Consider the following 20,387-nt stretch of genomic DNA (forward strand, 5'->3'; position numbering starts at 1 on the left):
GAATAATGATGCCGCGTCCAATCAGCACACAGAACTGCAGAATATTCTCATTCTCAAGATCTCATTGGTCAGTGTCATCGAGGTGGGCGGAGTTTACATCTCACACCATAATAGTGATGCGGCATGAGGGAGTGTCGTGTGTGTGTGTGTGTGTGTGTGTGTGTGTGTGTGTGTGTGTGTGTGTGTGTGTGTGTGTGTCATGATAATCATAAACTGAAAATTCAATGCAGATTTTAAGTCACTAGATCTTTTCTTTATGTTGTGTGATTTCTGTTTGATGCAGTCTCGTGATTCATGATTCATTGAGGGTTTTACCAACGCCTTAATGAATTAACATTAACAATGCTTAATAATTTTGTAGCCTATATTCTTGTTGTATTTTTATTTTTAATGATGTGCTCATGTTGTTTAATATGCTCTTCTTGTCCAGTTTTGCTTGAGTTATATTGCTCTTATTTTTAAAAAGAAAACACATAGGCTCTAAAACTGGACAAGTTATCTAATTAAACACAGAGCCAGTTTCCTGGTGTGATAAATAACACAGCGATCAATACTTTCACTGGGTCACTGTGTGTGATGATGAATGTTTGAGTTGCTGTTGGACACCAGACAATGAGGACTTTTCATGTGTTTGTTACTGAACCCCATGAGATCAGATCAGATTTCCTTCCCGAAGGCATTGGCGTCTAACAGGAACACTTAGGTTTTGTGTAGAAGCACATTTACTCACACTTTACACCGTTCCCTGCATGCATTCGCATAAAATACTCATTTATTCCTCATGTTATCCTAGCAGCATGTTCATTTTTCACACAGCATGACAATCAGGATGAGATTAACACTAACAGGGCTCTGGTTTTTGCAATATATAAGTAGACAATATATAATATTAATAATAGGCCTACATTTTATTTGTAATGCGCCTTTCTCAAAGCGCTAAAGCATGTACAGATCAAAATAAAACAAACAAGGAGAAAAAATACAAATATCAAAAATACATCGATATTTTACGACATATATGGACCTTTTATATGAAATATATAATCTTGCACGTAACATCTTAAAGCCATATATATATATATATATATATATATATTTATTTTTTTAAGCAAATTTTTGATCTATGATAGGGCTTGGATAAAACAAAAAGCACAAAATAGTGTGCATATATAAGTTATAAATGAAAAGCTTGACTAAAAAGATGTGTCTCAAGAAGTCTCTTAAATCAGAGAAGCTGCTTTCCTAACAGATGTACACGTGTTTCTCTGTCAGTATGTTTGGAGGAGAGGGCTAGAAAAGGTACAAATGTTAAGATATAAGTATAAATGGTAAATTAAGACACAACTATATCAAAACATAAGAACCACAACAGCAATATTATTAAGTAAATGTTCAAGATGCATGCATTTATGCTTTAGAAGTGTGTTTGCATGCCTTAAGGGTTCCAGTTTAAGTCTTCTCGTTTTGTGAAGGTATATTGAGAACACACCCTTCTCTCTCTGGACTGGTGTGTGTGTGTGGTTTGATGTTGCCCTCTACCGGGGCTCTTCTCCAGTCACGTGATCTCTGCCAATGTTTTACCTGGCGCTCGGTGACGTCATCGCGCACCGTGCAGGAAAAGGAACTGGTGATGAGTTCATAACTCTCCGCTAACCTCGGGAATGTGACTAAACCAACTTTAAACTGGTTTAACCGTGTTCAACACTGATCCAGGTGGTTTTGTTAGCTTTAGAAGATGTCTGCGTCAGCTGTGTTCGTGCTGGACCTGAAGGGGAAGGTAAATGAGACTCATAATGAACGACTTTATAGGTGATATTTGTACTTGATTTAAATACGTGTTGAACACCCGCGAGTCGCTGTTTATAATAACCTGAGCATGTACAGCTGTCTGCTTCACACGACTATTACAATATCAGTCTTTAATGGAGACATAGTGGTTAATTATTTAAAGTCATATGATAGTATTTGACCTCTTTTGAAGATGTGCACTATTAGAGGTGTTACAGTGTATGACATGAGCAGATGTCATTTCCTTCCCAAACAGGAAGGAGTATTATTAGACATGAAAGAGTCTGTCTTGTTGTTGAGGTACAGATGACGTCACTCATGATATAGGAAGATTGTAAATGATTAAATGAAATCTTTGATGCAAATGTCGCGTTTCCCAATTTGTCTTCCCATCAGGTGCTGATATGCCGCAACTACAAAGGCGACGTCGACATGTCCGAGATCGACCACTTCTTCAACCTGCTAATGCAACAGGAAGAGGAGGGGCTTGTTTGTCCTGTGATGTCACATGGCAACGTCCACTTCCTCTGGATCAAGCACAGCAATCTGTACTGTATCCTTTTACATCACAAACTTTCGAATCTGATTGCGAAAGATAAAGTTTTGATGTAAGTTTCTTGCATGTGTTCACACTGAAAATGCAAAACAGAAAAGGTGCACTTTAACAACCCGGATGATGCACTTAATTAACTGAGAAAACGAGTGTGGAATGTTGGACACTTCATGCACTCGACTGTCGCAGCTCTAATTATGTAGTGTAGGGGCAGTGGCACTTATAAAGTTCATACACTACACGGTTGAGTACATGGTGCACAAGTGCATAGAGGCCCTTTCCCAAATGGCACACTTCATATGCACTTTCAGTCTTTGGATTTACAGTGGCTGTTGCGGACGCGTGTCCGTGAAGTCCATGAGACCGTAGGGGGTCCCATTTAGTCATTTTAGGTTTCAGAAGGGTGCTCGTGAGCGCCCCCCTTTGCGGTTGATATGCGCCCTCGATGCGCACTTTTCGCACTGATGCGAGCGCCGCAGCGGGCTTCTTCCCCAAGGGTCAAAGCGGCATTACGTCACAAAAGTGCAGACTCAGAGGAAGACCGCGAGCGTTTAGGGTGCCATTTGGGACAGGGCCAGAACACAAGAACATAGTGCATAAGTACATAGTGCATAGTGTATAAGTGCATAAGTGCATAGTGTATAATGCATAAGTGTATAAGTGCATAGTGTATAAGTGCATAAGTATATAGTGTATAAGTGCATAGTGTATAAATGTATAGTGTATAAGTGCATAGTGTATAAGTGCATAGTGTATAAGTGCATACTGTATAAGTGCATAGTGTATAAGTGCATAGTGTATAAGTGCATAAGTATATAGTGTATAAGAACGTATTGCATAAGAACGTAGTGTATAAGTGCATAGTGTATAAGTGCATAGTGTATAAGTGCATAGTGTATAAGTGCATAGTGTATAAGTAAGTGCATAGTGTATAAGTAAGTGCATAGTGTATAAGTGCATAGTGTATAAGTGCATAGTGTATAAGTGCATAGTGTATAAGTGCATAGTGTATAAGTGCATAGTGTATAAGTGCATAAGTATGTAGTGTATAAGAACGTATTGCATAAGAGCGTAGTGCATAAGTGCATAGTGTATAAGTGCATAGTGTATAAGTGCATAGTGTATAAGTGCATAAGTATGTAGTGTATAAGAACGTATTGCATAAGTGCATAGTGTATAAGTGCATAGTGTATAAGTGCATAGTGTATAAGTGCATAGTGTATAAGTGTATAAGTGCATAGTGTATAAGTGCATAAGTATATAGTGTATAAGAACGTATTGCATAAGAACGTAGTGCATAAGTACATAGTGCATAAGAATGTATGTAGTGTATAAGTGCAGAGTGTATAAGTGCATAAGTACATAGTGCATAAGAATGTAGTGTATAAGTGCAGAGTGCATAAGTACATAGTGCATAAGAACGTAGTGTATAAGTGCAGAGTGCATAAGTACATAGTGGATAAGAACGTAGTGCATAAGAACGTAGTGTATAAGTGCAGAGTGGATAAGTGCATAGTGTATAAGAACGTAGTGCATAGTGTATAAGAACGTAGTGCATAACAACGTAGTGCAAAAGTTCATAGTGCGTAAGTGCATAGTTTATAAGTGCATAAGTACATAGTGTATAAGAACATAGTGTATGAGTGCATAAGAACATAGTACATAAGTGCATAGTTTATAAGTGCATAAGAACGTAGTGTATAGTGTATGAGTGCATAAGAACATAGTGCATAGTGTATTTATAAGTGCATAAGAACATAGTGTATAGTGTATGAGTGCATAAGAACATAGTGCATAAGAATGTAGTGTATAGTGTATGAGTGCATAAGAACATAGTGCATAGTGTATAAGTGCATAAGAACATAGTGTATAGTGTATGAGTGCATAAGAACATAGTGCATAAGAATGTAGTGTATAGTGTATGAGTGCATAAGAACATAGTGCATAGTGTATTTATAAGTGCATAAGAACAGTGCATAGTGTATAAGTGCATAAGTACATAGTGCATAAGAACGTAGTGTATAGTGTATGAGTGCATAAGAACATAGTGCATAGTGTATTTATAAGTGCATAAGAACATAGTGTATAGTGTATGAGTGCATAAGAACATAGTGCATAAGAATGTAGTGTATAGTGTATGAGTGCATAAGAACATAGTGCATAGTGTATAAGTGCATAAGTACATAGCGTATAAGAACGTAGTGTATGAGTGCATAGTTTATAAGTGCATAAGAACATAGTGCATAAGAACGTAGTGTATAGTGTATAAGTGCATAAGTACATAGTGCATAAGAACGTAGTGTATAGTGTATAAGTGCATAAGTACATAGTGCATAAGAACGTAGTGTATAGTGTATAAGTGCATAAGTACATAGTGCATAAGAACGTAGTGTATAGTGTATAAGTGCATAAGTACATAGTGCATAAGAACGTAGTGTATAGTGTATAAGTGCATAAGTACATAGTGCATAAGAACGTAGTGTATAGTGTATAAGTGCATAAGTACATAGTGCATAAGAACGTAGTGTATAGTGTATAAGTGCATAAGTACATAGCGTATAAGAATGTAGTGTATAGTGTATAAGTGCATAAGAACATAGTGCATAGTGTATAAGTGCATAAGTACATAGTGCATAAGAACGTAGTGTATAGTGTATAAGTGCATAAGAACATAGCGTATAAGAACGTAGTGTATGAGTGCATAGTTTATAAGTGCATAAGAACATAGTGTATAGTGTATGAGTGCATAAGAACAGTTTTTAAGGGCATAGTGTATAAGAACGTATTGCATAATAACGTAGTGCATAAGAACATGGTGCATAAGTACATAGTGTATAGTGTGTAAATTGGCAGCCACTTGTGTTTTGTTGATATGTGTTGAATGTTCAATGGTGTTTCAATTTCCAACTTAACCTGCCAATAAAATCAGTGGTGGCCACAACCAACAAGAACTCTAATGCATCTCTGGTGTACGCCTTCCTGTACAAGCTCGTGGAGGTGAGTCGACCGAGCCGTCGTTCGTTAGCCAGCGCGGGTCATTCTTCAAGCCAGGTCTAGATCTGAACTGAAACACTTCTCCCGCTCTGTTCAGGTGTTCACGGAGTATTTCAAGGAGCTGGAGGAAGAGAGCATTCAGGATAACTTCGTCGTCGTGTACGAGCTGCTCGACGAGCTCATGGACTTCGGATTCCCGCAGACGACGGACAGCAAGATTCTTCAGGAGTAAGACACGTTTGCTCCGTTCGCTCATGGAGAAGCTCATCTCTGGTGACCTCATGTGTGCTGATGCTCTTCCTCTTAGGTACATCACTCAGCAGGGTAACAAACTTGAGGTGAGCAAGACCAAAGTGCCCACTACGGTCACCAATGCCGTGTCCTGGAGGTCAGAGGGCATCAAATACAAGAAGAACGAAGTTTTCATCGACGTGATCGAGTCCATCAATGTTCTGGTGAGTTACATCGTCTTCCGTGTGTAGTGTTTCACAGAGGAAGGTGTTTCTGGAGAACTGCTTGCGTACGTCTCTCCTGTTGGGGTGCGCGATGATTATCATCTACGATAATATCGTGATTGTTGTTTTAACGATGTGCGATCTGACATTATTGAGTATGTCCCTCACTTTACAAAAACACATTTTCACTGTGTGATTCAGTCTATTAAAATGCATTTATAATGCCCCCAATATTCAAGGTAAGGGGCAAAAATACCTCTATCTTTCATATTTATATCATTTAATATGGTTAATCAATATCACATGAAGAGTGTTTTTTCTCCAAATACTACAAATGTGATATTGATTTTATACAAGAGTTCAATAAATAAGAAATTCATTTTAAGTGATTTTAGACACAATATTGCCTGTTTTTGCTGTATTGCGCCAACGAAACAAAGCCACAGGACTGTTTTGCGTCTCTGAGCTACTGCGATGTTCGTTACTGAATGAATGAATCCTTTGAATTAATGATTCAATGATTCACTCATTAAGACAGTCAAATGCTTCGTTCCTGAATGAATCAGTCGTTTGAATGAATCGGATGAAACTTAATGACTCGTTTCTGGCGGTGTTAATTTCACATTTAAAGTATCTTCTCATTTTTTAAAATAATTTCAAAATATCAATATTCAACGTTTTATATTTGAAACATTATTTATGTATTTGTAACTGCAGGTTAAATGCGTTCATGTCCCTCTGATCTGCATTGAACAGTCTGTGTAAATGCATCTAAACGCCACTTTAGTTGATTATGATTCCAGTTGATTGGTCACTATTGAAGCTTGTTTCCGCCACAGAATAAAAAATAAAAAAGGTAATTGCAACTTTTTATCTCACAATTCTGACATTTTCTCTCTCACAATTGCAAGTTTATATCAGAATTGCATGACATAAAGTCGCAATTACTTGTTATAAAGTCAGAATTGTGAGATGTAAACTCACAATTCTGAGGAAAAAACTCAAGTCTTTTTTTCCTTAGAATTGGACATTATAATAACTCGCAATTGTGAGTTTATATCTCACAATTCTGAGAAAAGATGTCAGAATTGCGAGATATAAACTCGGAATTGCGAGAAAAACAGTCAGAATTGTGAGTTTATATCTTGCAATTCTGACTTTATAACTTGCAATTGTGAGATAAAAAGTCGCAATTATCTTTTAAAATGTTTTATTCTTTGGCGGAAACAAGCTTTCATAGGTCACAGCCCTATTGTGTCTTTATTATTCTAATTGAATTTATTGATTAAATGAAAGAATTTGACACAAAAGATGATCCATACATTTAAATAGGTTTAAAAAATAGCTTTATAAACGTAAAAATGCCCATAAAAGCTAAAAATCTCATTGAAACTTATTGGAAAGAAGATTTCTGTCACTGCTGTGAACTGACCCTCACACAATATAAAGCATATCAGAACTTTAGGAGTCTCTGTCCTCAGCCGTCCTAACCCCGCTAAGGCACCAACATAATAAACACACTCAGCAAAATATCGTCTAATTGTCGTTATATAAAATATTGAGAAATAATCTTTTGTCAGTATCACACAGCCCTACTCTCCTGTAGTGTGTAAAGATGCCTGTGTGTGTGTAGGTGAATGCGAACGGCAGTGTGATGAGCAGTGATATCGTGGGCAGCATCAAGCTGAAGACCATGCTCTCGGGAATGCCGGAGCTCAGGCTGGGCCTGAACGACCGCGTGCTGTTCGCCCTCACCGGCCGTAAGAGTCCAGCTTTATTAACTAAGCTGTTTGAAGTCACTAAGAGTGTTGTGCAGGATGAGGTCAGTCCTGGAAATAACGTGTTGTGTGTGTGTGTGTGTGTGTGCACAGGAGACAAAGGGAAGACTGTCACCATGGAGGATGTGAAGTTTCATCAGTGTGTCCGTCTGTCGCGTTTCGAGGGCGACCGGACAATCTCCTTCATCCCGCCTGACGGAGAGTCCGAGCTCATGTCGTACCGGATCAACACACACGTAAGACTCCTCCATCAGTGTGTGTGACTAGGGTTTGAAATGAACGATTCCAGTTCCTATTTCAAATCTGCTTATCGTTTCCAATTCTTATCGATTCAGATTCCAATAAAAAAAATTTTTTTTAAAAATTAGATATCATTCACATTTATTCTTATTGGAAAACATTTAATCGTAGCTGAACATCATGAACAACAAGAAGAACACTTTTCCTGTGGTTTAATACCATAGAAGAACAACTAGCCTAACTTATATACATTTCAAGCATTATTAAAGACAAGTAAACACTTAGCAATCGCAACAAATAGACACAACTGATCAAAGATATGATTGAAATAAACAGTGTTTTAAGATTTTCAGGTACAGAAACTGCAATCAAATGTAAAATAACACTTTATATAAAACACATTTATATTTATATACACAAATATACTTTATAAATAAAATATACAGTACATTACAAATATAGTTACAAAAGTAATTCAGTGAAGAAGGAGTGAATTTTCTCTATCTTGTGTTGTTTGATTAGTGTTATTATAGAGACGGCAGCAGGAGTATTAGGCTACTGTCACTTTAAAGGAGAACTCTGGTCAATTTTAACATTGAACTCATTTTTGTGTACATTTGGAGTGCTGTCAGTACAGAGAACAACGACAAAAATCGGTGTTGCCTACACCGTGTTATCCTCTTTTTAAAATTTGCACCCTGTTGACTTCAATGGGGCAAGTTTTAAACCTGCTTTTAGCCTCTTAACATCCTTGATGTGTCATTACAAGTGCACCAGCCATGTGAGTGATTCCTTCTGAGTGAACACGAGTGAATCTGACTGCAGTAGATGTGAAAGATATGAATAAAAATGATGTTATTTAAGCCAGCGCAAATACCTGTATTTACATCCTGTTTTCGGTCGAAGTCCAAAGTAGTCGATTGTCGAGTTCACGCGCATAGGTTTAGTACGTACGATCATGCGCGTGAACTCGACAATCAACTACTTTGGACTTCAGCCGAAAACAGGATGTAAATACAGGTATGAGCGCTGGCTTAAATAACATCATTTTTATTCATATCTTTCACATCTACTGCAGTCAGATTCACTCGTGTTCACTCTGAAGGAATCACTCACATGTTCTGTGCACTTGTAATGACACATCAAGGATGTTAAGAGGCTAAAAGCAGGTTTAAAACTTGCCCCATTGAAGTCAACAGGGTGCAAATTTTAAAAAGAGGATAACACGGTGTAGGCAACACCGATTTTTGTCGTTGTTCTCTGTACTGACAGCACTCCAAATGTACAAAAAAATGAGATCAATGTTAAAATTGACCGGAGTTCTCCTTTAAGAGTTTCCTAATAGAGTGACACGTGCAGTTTTGAAAACTGAGTCGTCTCATGCTTGAAAAGTCGTATTGAAATGCTCACAAAGGAATCGATAAGAGGAATCAAAATTTTAGTTTTATAACAAGTATCCGATTCCTGAATTGGCAGACAGCAAGACACAAGCAAATTGAATAGTGTCTGAAGTCAATTCCCTTTCTAGTTACTCATGAGTAAAACCATAGTGACAGATAACTATTCTTTGTATTGCATCTGTACTTATTTAATTTTTATAATGTGCTGCATTTGGACATTTCCGCTGCTCTCAACCTCTCAGATTGTGTTTTCTGATCTCTGTCGCCCACACACCTGTGTTATCTCCCTCTATGACCACAGTTGACCTGTTTTCTGCTGTTTTTCCATGAGGTGACTGAGAGACTTTGATTGACAGAATCTGTGTATGTTGTACATACTGTATTTTAGTGAGGTTATGAACAACTAGATGTTGACTGTGGTTCAGTTCATACAACCACATACACTTCAACCAAACTAGCTCTCAAACACACTGAAAATCTGAGGTAGACAGATTATTAAATGCTGTTGTTAGATTTGATTTTACAAATTGTCCAAAAAAATGATTCGCTGTTTGTGAATGTAAAAGTTTCAGTGATCAAAGTTCAGATAAAAGTCTCTCAAAAGAAAGAATCGATTCTGAACTGAAACGAATCGTCAGTAATTATGATGATCCTGCGTAGGTTTTCAAATAATTTGCATAATTCCAGCCTCTGGTCTTGATTGGCTGAACAGCGTCTCTTAGCTCCGCCCTCTTAGCTTAGTTTCGAGACTGGAAGATGTCGAGAAGACGCTGTTTCTGCTGACAAAGCAAATCCACTTTGAAGAGATTGATACGGTAAAACCCACGCCATCGTTACTGTTCGTATCACTGTGATCAAGAGCTGAGACTCAGGTGTGATAATGAGCGTTTCGTTTCTGACCAATCAGAGCAGAGCAGCTCTCAGAGAGGCGGAGCTTAGAGAGACTGAATCTTCAATGGAAGCGTTTCAGACACTGAGAGAAAAGAGCTGACGCTGCAGTGGAGATTATGAGGAGGAAGCAGGGCCGGATTCAGCCAGCCCCACTAGGGGGTGCAGGTAGAATATCAGGGGGGGCAAGTCATTTTTGGGGTGTCAAATCCCCCCAAACCCCTAAAATGCATGGAAATCTATACTAACTATACTATCATCATATCAGTTCATCTATCCATATATCTATCTTAGGGCTAGGCGATAAAACGATAACGATATCTATCGCGAAATAACATTTTCTCGATAGAAATATGAGACTATTGCATAGAACTCATTTGTCCAATTTTTTTAAAATAGACATAAGAATAGCCAATCAGAATTTAGTAGCGCTGTGCCGAACCAATCATTGTGGGAACAGAGCCATGTTCCCAGACTTCCCACTGTTACCTACAGCACTTGTGAATTAGCAAGCGGTACACATGTGGATGTCTGGGCTGCAGGAGCCGACCGGGAAGCGGAGATTTAAACATTAAAATAAAATAAGCCCTCACACACAGAATATAACCTAGCAGTCAAAAATCCCCCCCCCCCACACCACACCACACACACACCTGATTCTGGTCTGATTCTAAACAAAATAATTAACATCTGGCTTGACACTGCTAATAGCTTAGCATTTCATTTAGTTTATGTTGTCTTTGAAAGCTGCTCTAATTTGCACCAAGGATTTAAACAAAAATGTATCTATATTCTGTTTGATTTTTTGTTTTAAAAAAACAATTATTCTGATAATTTGTTGTTAGTTCCTAGCTAATTCATTTCATATTGACTATTATCTTTTGAAACTTGAAAACCTTCACTTTTTGTTTAGTTTGTAATATGTGTAACTTTTTTTTTAGTTATCTGAAAAAGTTGTGCTGTGAGGCAATAAATGAAGGGAAATGAAATTACAAGTGTCGATGCTCGTTGCTGCTGCCAGTGCTAGCTTTAGCAACCAGAAATCGGCGCATACTCGACTCGTCACTCGGTGCAAATTACAAGAGAAAGCGATAGAGAGATATGGAGGGAATGAGAACACGCTTACAGAAAGAGTAACCAAATAATTTCAGTGACTGACGGCGAAGGACACTCAAAACAGGAGCTGAGCTCAGCTGACGACAGTGTGTCTGCGTGCTCCGCTCTGCAGTGACTGACTGAGACGTGAAGCTCAGCAGGTTCACCACAAGCCGGTGAAGCGACTGGCCACGCCCTCTCTATGCATCTACCAATCAGTAGCTACTTTGAATGAGGGATAGAAAGCAGAGAGCGCTCACTCTGACCATTTTTCTTGAAATATTTTTTTAAATTTGGGATCTTTGCATGCCATCACGTTTGGGGGGGCAGTCACGGCATTTGGGGGGGCATTGCCCCTCCTTGCCCATGCCTATATCCGGCCCTGGGAGGAAGTGTGTGAAAGGGGCACTTTAAACAGTCCAGCTTCTGGAGATCATCTATTACACCATTACATCTTCATAGCTGATCAGATTCGCTGTTTGTAGTGTAACAAGTCTCTTTATTAACCTTTCATCTGCAGGTAAAGCCGCTCATTTGGATCGAGTCAGTTATTGAGAAGTTCTCTCACAGTCGAGTGGAGATCATGGTGAAGGTTTGTCAGCAACACTTTCTTCATCGCACCACACTGGAGACATTTCAAGACTAAATATAAAGATTTACAGCAGTCACTGTTACAGCATTGTTCAGCAAGTGTACACTGACTTTCCACTCGTTAATCCTCTCTCTCTCTCTCTCGCTCACTCTCGATCTCCCTCTCTCTCTCTTTCTCTCTCCCTCTCTCTCTCTCTCTCTCTCTCCCCCTTTCTCTCTCTCTCTCTCTCTCTCTCTCTCTCTCTCTCTCTCTCTCTCTCTCTCTCTCTCTCTCTCTCTCTCTCTCTCCCCCTTTCTCTCTCCCCCCTCTCTCTCTTCCCCCCCCCTCTCTCTCTCTCCGCCTCCCCCCCCCTCTCTCTCTCTCCACCTCCCCCCCCCCCTCTCTCTCTCTCTCTCTCTGTATTACAGGCTAAAGGACAGTTCAAAAAGCAGTCTGTAGCCAATAATGTTGAGATTCGTGTGCCTGTGCCGAGTGATGCCGACTCTCCCAAGTTTAAAACCAGCACAGGTCATGCTAAATACGTTCCTGAAAAGAACTGGGTGGTGTGGAGCATTAAATCCTTCCCAGTAAGGAACCAATTGCTGATGCTTAGCTCTTCTGTCATAAGATGTTGTGGTAGCACTTTATTTTACAGTCCTGTTCTGCATGCACATACAATGTACTTATTAAAGCAATTACAAAAACTGTGTTATAACCCCGAACTTATCCCTAAACCTAACCTTAACCCATGTATAATTACCTGCACTTTCTTGGGTAACTATACTGTAAGTACACGTACTGTAAAATAAAGTGTTACTGATGTTGTTTTATGAAGACTTTTGTTTAAGATCTTTATTGAATCTGTTAACCTGATCTCTCGTCTCTCTGTGCCGTTGTGTCCATTGGCAGGGTGGAAAGGAGTTTCTCATGCGTGCTCACTTCGGCCTGCCAAGTGTGGAAACGGACGAGAAAGAGGGAAAACCTCCGATCACCGTCAAGTTTGAGATCCCATATTTCACAGTGTCAGGCATACAGGTGTGTGTGTGCATAACTTTGCATGGGCAAATACGTTCTATCAGTGTATTTACTCTTACATGTGGAGACATCCCACTTCTCCTGGAAGTTCCGGGAGTCTCCTGCGGTTCCTTGACGCCCGGAAATTATATATAATATCCCGGAAATTAAGCGTGCGAGACAGAAGCCCTGTTTCCACCTGGCATTAAGATGAGTTTTCGGTGATCTGATCACGAATTGTCAGCCAAGGAACATTACCGTTTTTCACCTGAAATGAATGCGTTTTAAATGCGTCTCCTATTATTTCGTCACACTCTACATCACTTTCAGCACATATATGTAAGGGATAATGTATAGAGAGGCGGTCGTTATAGCGAATAACAAGCCCGACAGGCTGAACGAGACCCCGACGCGAAGCGGAGGGGTCTTGACAGCCTGAAGGGCTTGTTATTCGCTATAACGACCGCCTCTCTATACATTATCCCGCTTATTACATGGCTACCTACAAAATAAATAAATCATTTGCCACGAAATATTGATTTAAAAAGGAGTTTATTGATTTAAAAACGATTGTATTGCTTCCGCCAAAGAAAATAGTCCGTTCCGCGTCCATAGCAACGCGCTGTTTTTCATGGCAACGGTCTGTTATACTTCGCAGCGGTCTGTTATCAAGAAATAACAGACCGCATTCTACATTGGAATTCAGCCCAGCCATGTAATAAATATATATATATATATATATATATATATAATATAATATAATATAATATAATATAATATTCTGTTTTAATGCAATGTTCTTTAATTGGGTGTGGTGGTGTCTCCCGGAAATGAGTTTTTAAAGAATGTCTGCATGTGTTCTTTAAACACGGTCTGTTTAAGATCTAATGTAAGACATTATGATCAGTTATGGAACTTGTCTCAGCAAATGAAAAATTGTTTTTTATTTGAAAGGTAAGGTACATGAAGATCATTGAGAAGAGCGCTAGATTCTCATTGGTCGCTGGTGCAGTTACCATAGTGATACTGTAGCAACACCTATCAGCACTCCTCCCTTTTGTCCAATTATGGCAGCCGTGTTGGCGTGTGTGGCTTCTGATTGGTGGAAGTGTTCTTGTCGTCATGCAGCTCTGTGGTCGATCAAGAGCGCGATGTAAAGGCGCAACTGGGAACAGAGCATAATATAATGTAATATGATATAATATTCTTTAAGGGGGTGGTGTTTGTGCTATCTGCCGGAAATTCGTTTTTGCAGGATGGGATATCTGCATGTGTTCTTTAAACACAGTCTGAAAATCTAATGTAAGACGTTATGATCAGTTATGGATAGGGGTGCAATAAGTTCAGACTGCTCATTTGCATACCGACATGTTTGACAAATATTAATGCACAATCACCATTTTAGATCGACTAACTGTAATACTGTATTAGATTTCCATTTGAACTGAATGCATAATAAAAATCTGCCGGTTTCAGAGCAAAATGCAAAGCTGTGACATTCACTGACACGCTTCACTCATTAGTGCTAAAACCGCCAGCGCATATACTTACTTTCTGTCACCCCGCTAAAATAAAAGCTTGCTGATTTTAGGTTTGGAAATGTTGAAAATTCATATAAAAAAAAAAATGAAAATGTAAATGTAAATATTAGCATTGTATTTTTTAAGTGTACTATAAAATAATTGTTTTATTTAATTTTTTTTTTTTTTATTATTATATTAGTATTATCACAATTTATTTATAATTTTGTGTATTTTTTTTTTTTTTTAAACTAACTAAATAAAGTGCAATAATGCTATTCATTTTTTTTATATATATAATTATATTTAATGGGTTACACTATGTGCAGTGTGAGCACCGAACCGACTCTCCAGGTGCCCTCATGAAAACCAGACTGAAAAACTTATGTGCACCCCTGAAAGAGCGCTAGATTCTCATTGGTCGCTGGTGCAGTGACCATAGCGATACTGTAGCAACACCTATCAGCACTCCTCCCTTTTGTCCAATTATGGCAGCCGTGTTGGCCTGTGTGGCCTCTGATTGGTGGAAGTGTTCTTGTCGTCATGCAGCATCTGTTGCCGATCAGGCAAGCAATGTAAAGGCGCAACCACAAATATAACATAATGCATTGTAATGCAATGTTTTTACAGGATGAGATGTCTGCATGTGTTCTTTAAACACGGTCTGTTTAAGATCTAATGTAAGACTTTATGATCAGTTATGGCACTTGTTTCTCAGCAAATGAAAAATTGTTTGTTATTTGAAAGGTACGATACATGAAGATCATTGAGAAGAGTGGCTATCAGGCGCTGCCGTGGGTCCGCTACATCACACAGAGCGGAGGTGAGCAAGGGGTTTTGCATATTTTTAACAAAGCAGGTATTTTTATGATTTATTTTTCATACTAACAAGCAATAATGTAAAACATAAATAAGCTCAATCATTTAAACAAAAACCATTGACAGACACTCACAAAACTAAGTTAAATAAATAAACATAAAAATAATATATATACATACATGCATAGAAAAGGGGCTACACCAGGTGCATCGTTTCTGTGACCATTTGAGTAAATATTTTCCTGCCTGGCCATAAAATTACAATTTATTACAAATTGCCAAAAAAAAAAAAAAAAACTGAAATTTCCTACACTTAGAATATTTTATATGTATTGTCCCATAAAGCATGTTTTTTTAAAAGATGTGTCTTTGGCAATGAAGCAGATGTCAAAAGAATTACTAATGTATTAATTTATGTATTTATATCTGTGTATGCTTTCAGATTACCAGCTGAGGACAAACAACTAATGAGCGCTGCCGGCCCGACACATGACTGAATTTTTTTATTTTTTAAAGAAAAAGACGTTTATGTAATGTTTATGTCTGTTTTTAGTCCATTTTATCCTGTCAGAATTTCATTAGAAAAAAAATTTGACGCTGATTGTAAACACACCAAAGCATTTCAGGCACAATAATGTATTTTCACAAGTGCGTTTTGCACCAAATCATGGAATGTGTTGTCTTTTTGCAATAAATTAAATATATTTGTCTTGCAATTATTGATATAATGTGTTAACTGCTGTGTTGTTCCTCATGACATATAACTGGGTCTCCTGTAGACTCTGTCACGAAGGCCCGCTCTTTTTCCACACTCCCACACTCTGTGAATGAACGCTACAGTTTACAAACAAACCTTCTCAAATTGCCCGCCTTCTGCGCTCTTGATTCTCATTGGTCGCTGGCGCAGTTACCACGGCGATACTGTAGCAACGCCTATCGGCACTCCTCCCTTTTGTCCAATTATGGCAGCCGTGTTGGCGTGTGTGGTTTCTGATTGGTCGAAGTGTTCTTGACGTCATGCAGCTCTGTTGCCGACGAAGCGCGCAATGTAAAGGCGCAACCGCGAGCAGAGCATATATATATATGATTGTTTTGACGTATTTGTGTAAACACAGATAAACAGCCAACGGTCACTAATCCACAAACAGCAACGAAGAGGTAAGCGCCTTAAAAGGTGTTCATACGTTCATTTTGACCGTGACGTTTATTGATACCGTTTAATCAGTTCTTCAGAGAGATTCGCGTTAATGTTCCGCATCACGGACTTCTTTTCTCGCGTTTGTCTCAGATCTGCCCTTGTGTTTCTGGCTCGTGTCGGTCCAGGTGTTTCAGATGATGGTTCTGGACGGGTTCGGGTCCTGCGGGAAGAGTCTCAGCACGGCTGCGGCTCAGGGGAATGTGGACTCGGTCCGGCGGATTCTCCAGGATCACCGGGTCGAACCGGACACGCTCAATGAGTTCGGGAAAACCGCACTGCAGGTGATTTACTCATTTACAGCATTAAAACACAGTATTATTACACACAGAACTGTTTGTTTCGCTTTCCTTTCCGCCTTTACCATCTGACTGCGATGATGTCATAGTGACCGCTGTCAATCATCGGTTATTTACTTTTCTGCTCAGCAATATGATCGAATTAACGCAGAAAGTACATCAAAAAGTAAAACTAAAGAATACAAACAGGAACTAAATAGTTAATGATGTAACAATGTCTTATTTTCATTAAACAGGAATGGTAGAGCTAGCGTTTTGTCCTTGCTTTAAAGGGTTTGTTCGTCCAAAAATTAAAATCATCCTATAATTCGACCTATAAAGCCATCCTTGGTGTATATGATTTACTTCTTTCAGCCGAACACAATTTGAGTTATATTAGATATAATATCCTGGCTCTTCCAAGCTTTATAATGAGAGTGAATGTAGCTGAGATTTTGAAGCCAGAAAATACCATTCACTCCCATTATAAAGCTTGGAAGAGCCAGGATATTATCTAATATAACTCTGATTATGTTTGGCTGAAAGAAGAAAGTCATATACACCTAGAATGGCTTGAGGTTGAGTAAATTATGCGATAATTAACATTTTTGGGTGAACAAACTCTTTACCTGAGGTCAGATATTTTTGCTTCCTAAGAAGCCGACCCATTTTTCACCACTAGTTATCATTTATAAAGCACATAATGAGATGTTTGGTGTGCTGTAGGTGATGATGATGGGCTGCACCAGTGTGGCGTGTGTGTTACTGGACCACGGCGCTGACCCAAACGTCCAGGACCGCTGCGGCGTGACCCCAGCGCACGATGCGGCCCGCACGGGGTTCCTGGACACAGTGCGAGTGCTGGTGGACTACGGCGCCTCAGTCAATGTCCCCGACCACAGCGGCGCGTTACCCATCCACATCGCCATCCGCGAGAGCAACTGGGACGTGGTGGAGTTCCTGGCCCCGCTGTCAAACCTGGGCCACCAGGACAACTCAGGGTCCAAACCGCTGGACGTGGCCCGGGACGCCTGCGCTCCGGAGATCGTGGAGCTGTTGGAGCACCTGATGGCGAGCAGTTCGAATTGAAGAACTCTACGCTGTTGGAGCGCTCATTAGCATTTTGTAATTTATTTTAATATGTTGGATGTTGATATATGTTTCCATAGTTGGTAGTTGAACTCATAATATTAGCTGGAATGTGTAGCGCCAGTTTTGCACAGAGCAAATCCCTGCACTGGATTCAAAGAGAGCCGCTCTCCTTCAGTCACGTGTGGGTTTGCCAGGCACATATGTAAATGACTTAATTTTGGTATTTTGCTAAATATTTCTGTGCAGAAACTTGAACTGTTAACATTTTTATTCCTGTAAATTTATTCCCAGCCATCCGTGCACTGATGAATTCTCGTTTTGTGTGCGAGTGTGGTTGGAGTGTTAACATCATCTGTAAATAACAGTCTATGAATTTTTATTTTACTTATTTATTGAAGAATTGTATATTAACGTTATGTTTACTGTGGTATTTCAAATGTTATTTATTAAGCTGTTTAATAAACTGAAAACTCACTTTGAACTTGTCTGGATTGTTAGTCATGTCATAGCTACTGAGATGATCATATTTTTCTTAATCAAGAACCCTGTGGTGAAAATCCAGTTTTTAATGTTGTTTATGTGTCTATGTGGTGTTTTTAAATATGCTTTTAGACAAACCATGTGTAAATTCATAAGTCGACAGCATTGCTGAGTATTTCCTCCTTAAAACTGCAGTGAACCAAAGACAGTCTCAAAAACACGCTTTGAAATCGCTGGTGTTTCTGACGTCACAAACTACCTTGTAACCAATCAGATCAACGTGTGATCGGCAACCAGTGGATCTCTGAGCTGAGTGAGTGAGTGGAGGCGGGGCTCATTTGCATATTCATAGAACCGCACATACTAAATGAGGCAAGGGTGTCGAGTTACATTCAAGATTTAAAGGTGTGAAGAATATTTTTTTTTCTAGGAAACAACATTTAAATGTCATTTTGGAGATCAAAGCTGGGTTAGAAGAAAAAAATATTGACTACATGCAGAGGGATTTTAAAACAAAACACTGGACACGTGTTCGTCATGTTACGTGTCTTTATTTCAGGACTCATCAGAGCAGTTTGAGAACATTCTCAAACAATCATATTATCACTAACTATACGGTAAAATCATATGATGAGTTTCACTGAGTCTAGTGTCGCCTCCATGTCATCTCTGAAGGTGCGTCTGTATGTGCTCAAGGTGACCCTGTACGGCACAATTACCCAACGCAGGAATGTGTGCGACTGTACAAGGCAAACATTGTGCTTTCACAGAGCTTTGCTTTCAACAGACAGTCTGTTTCTCTGGGGGAAACTACAACTCGGAGAGGACGCAAACACAATGGCGGGTTTGTTTGCTCACTGGAATCAAGCCAAACTCTCAGGATACTTCTAACATCCAGCAGCAAAGCTCTCACTGTATCTGATGCGCAATACTGAGTTTGTCATTTTAATGAGCAATTCTCTCTAATGCATCAATTACTGCTTGACATCTGATATGGAAAAGACCAGTAGATGATTAAACAAATTGTTAAATGCTTGACTTCATCAATCGTGCCAACAATCAGAGCTGTCACTCATAAACAGTGAGTGTCTGAGATCACCGGACAAAGTCCATATACTAGCGTACGTGAGTAAATCATCCTCTGAAAATAACAGTTTGAAGCCTTTAATGGGGTTTAAACCGACTGGACAAACACTGGAGGCCTGATGAGCTGAAGCTTCAACTTTATTTTCTTGTGGATTGAAATTACTTCCAGTTTTAGGAGGACTTTTGTTCACTTCAGGTGATTGTATGCATAGTCAATGACATTATTACAGTATTTAACCAGACCTGCAACACAATGAATATTACATTTTAGCATCACTAGTTCCTCAACCTGTACACAAAACCCTCTTTTCTCGATACTAAGTGCATTTATTCCAAACCCTGTGCAGTTCCTCTTCTGAGATACACTACAATCACCTCTTCATAGATGTCTCAAAATCAACACATTCATCACATGCACACAACAAAACACTTTATTATTCGTACACAATGACCTTCAATACACCAAATTTGGACTGCTTGTGTTTTTTAATTATATTTTCAATTGTTTGCCAAAGAAATTCTTTGCATAACAAGAATGACTAATCTTTATTGTAAAGGGGGAAGTCCAATGTGCACAAAAAATGAACCCTTTCAAACTAATACTGTAGAATAAAAAACAAGAGTCTACACATCCATCGAACATATTCATCTGTAAACATACTGATGAGACTGTATACATCTACATCACACCGTATTTCAGACCATCTTTAGCAGATACGGCGGTCCAGACATCCACCATTTTGCTACCAAGAAAAGTAATGCAGTCTTTCAGTAGTGAAATTGTTTTGCTGATTTTATGAATGTTGTAGAATATGCTCATCGAATGAATCTGTATCAAAGAAAAGACTAAATGATCCACAGTCTGAAAACATGTAAAAGAGTATAGAGACTTCTTTTTATTCTCTCCATTCCTCCAAAGACATGTTTCTTCAAGTTCACACCCAAACAAAATGATTACAACTAATCTGCCAGTAGAGGGAGCCACTGAAGCGTCTGCCGATTGGCTTACTGCATTTTGCAATTTGCATATTCTGACAATTCAGTTTTGTGCAAGTAACTTTGATTTACAACTATGTCATGATATTGCTTTGGAGGCTCTTGAATGAGCTGACCTTGACATCAAAGCTCAGGATAGTCACTA

General features: G+C 39.0%; 3 protein-coding genes across 5 annotated transcripts in view; all 3 read left to right on the plus strand.

The window, feature by feature from the left end:
- Positions 1–20,387, plus strand: part of LOC307165431 (G-protein coupled receptor 4-like) — a 706,289-nt gene that overhangs the window by 297,528 nt on the left and 388,374 nt on the right. The gene's annotated exons all lie outside the window — the stretch shown is intronic.
- On the plus strand, positions 1,586–15,833 carry ap1m2 (adaptor related protein complex 1 subunit mu 2). Of its 2 annotated transcripts, XM_079883008.1 has the most exons (12): positions 1,586–1,777; positions 2,185–2,341; positions 5,271–5,338; positions 5,433–5,563; positions 5,643–5,790; positions 7,424–7,550; positions 7,662–7,804; positions 11,712–11,783; positions 12,191–12,349; positions 12,672–12,797; positions 15,044–15,119; positions 15,558–15,833. In XM_079883008.1, exons 1-12 carry the CDS (start codon positions 1,736–1,738, stop codon positions 15,581–15,583), a joined length of 1,275 nt encoding a protein of 424 aa, XP_079739134.1. In that variant the 5' UTR covers positions 1,586–1,735; the 3' UTR covers positions 15,584–15,833. The 2 variants fall into 2 exon arrangements, with proteins under 2 accessions (XP_079739134.1, XP_079739133.1); XM_079883007.1 differs by having other exon boundaries at positions 7,424–7,804; positions 15,558–15,824.
- cdkn2d (cyclin-dependent kinase inhibitor 2D (p19, inhibits CDK4)) lies at positions 16,099–18,159 on the plus strand. 2 transcript variants are annotated; one of them, XM_079883046.1, is made up of 3 exons: positions 16,099–16,273; positions 16,404–16,594; positions 17,315–18,159. In XM_079883046.1, the coding sequence occupies exons 2-3, from the start codon at positions 16,448–16,450 to the stop codon at positions 17,675–17,677; spliced, it is 510 nt and encodes a 169-aa protein (XP_079739172.1). In that variant the 5' UTR covers positions 16,099–16,273; positions 16,404–16,447; the 3' UTR covers positions 17,678–18,159. The 2 variants fall into 2 exon arrangements, with proteins under 2 accessions (XP_079739172.1, XP_079739173.1); XM_079883047.1 differs by having other exon boundaries at positions 16,439–16,594.

This window comes from Squalius cephalus, assembly GCF_949319135.1.
Source record: "Squalius cephalus genome assembly, chromosome: 10".
Classification (NCBI taxonomy): Eukaryota; Metazoa; Chordata; class Actinopteri; order Cypriniformes; family Leuciscidae; genus Squalius; species Squalius cephalus.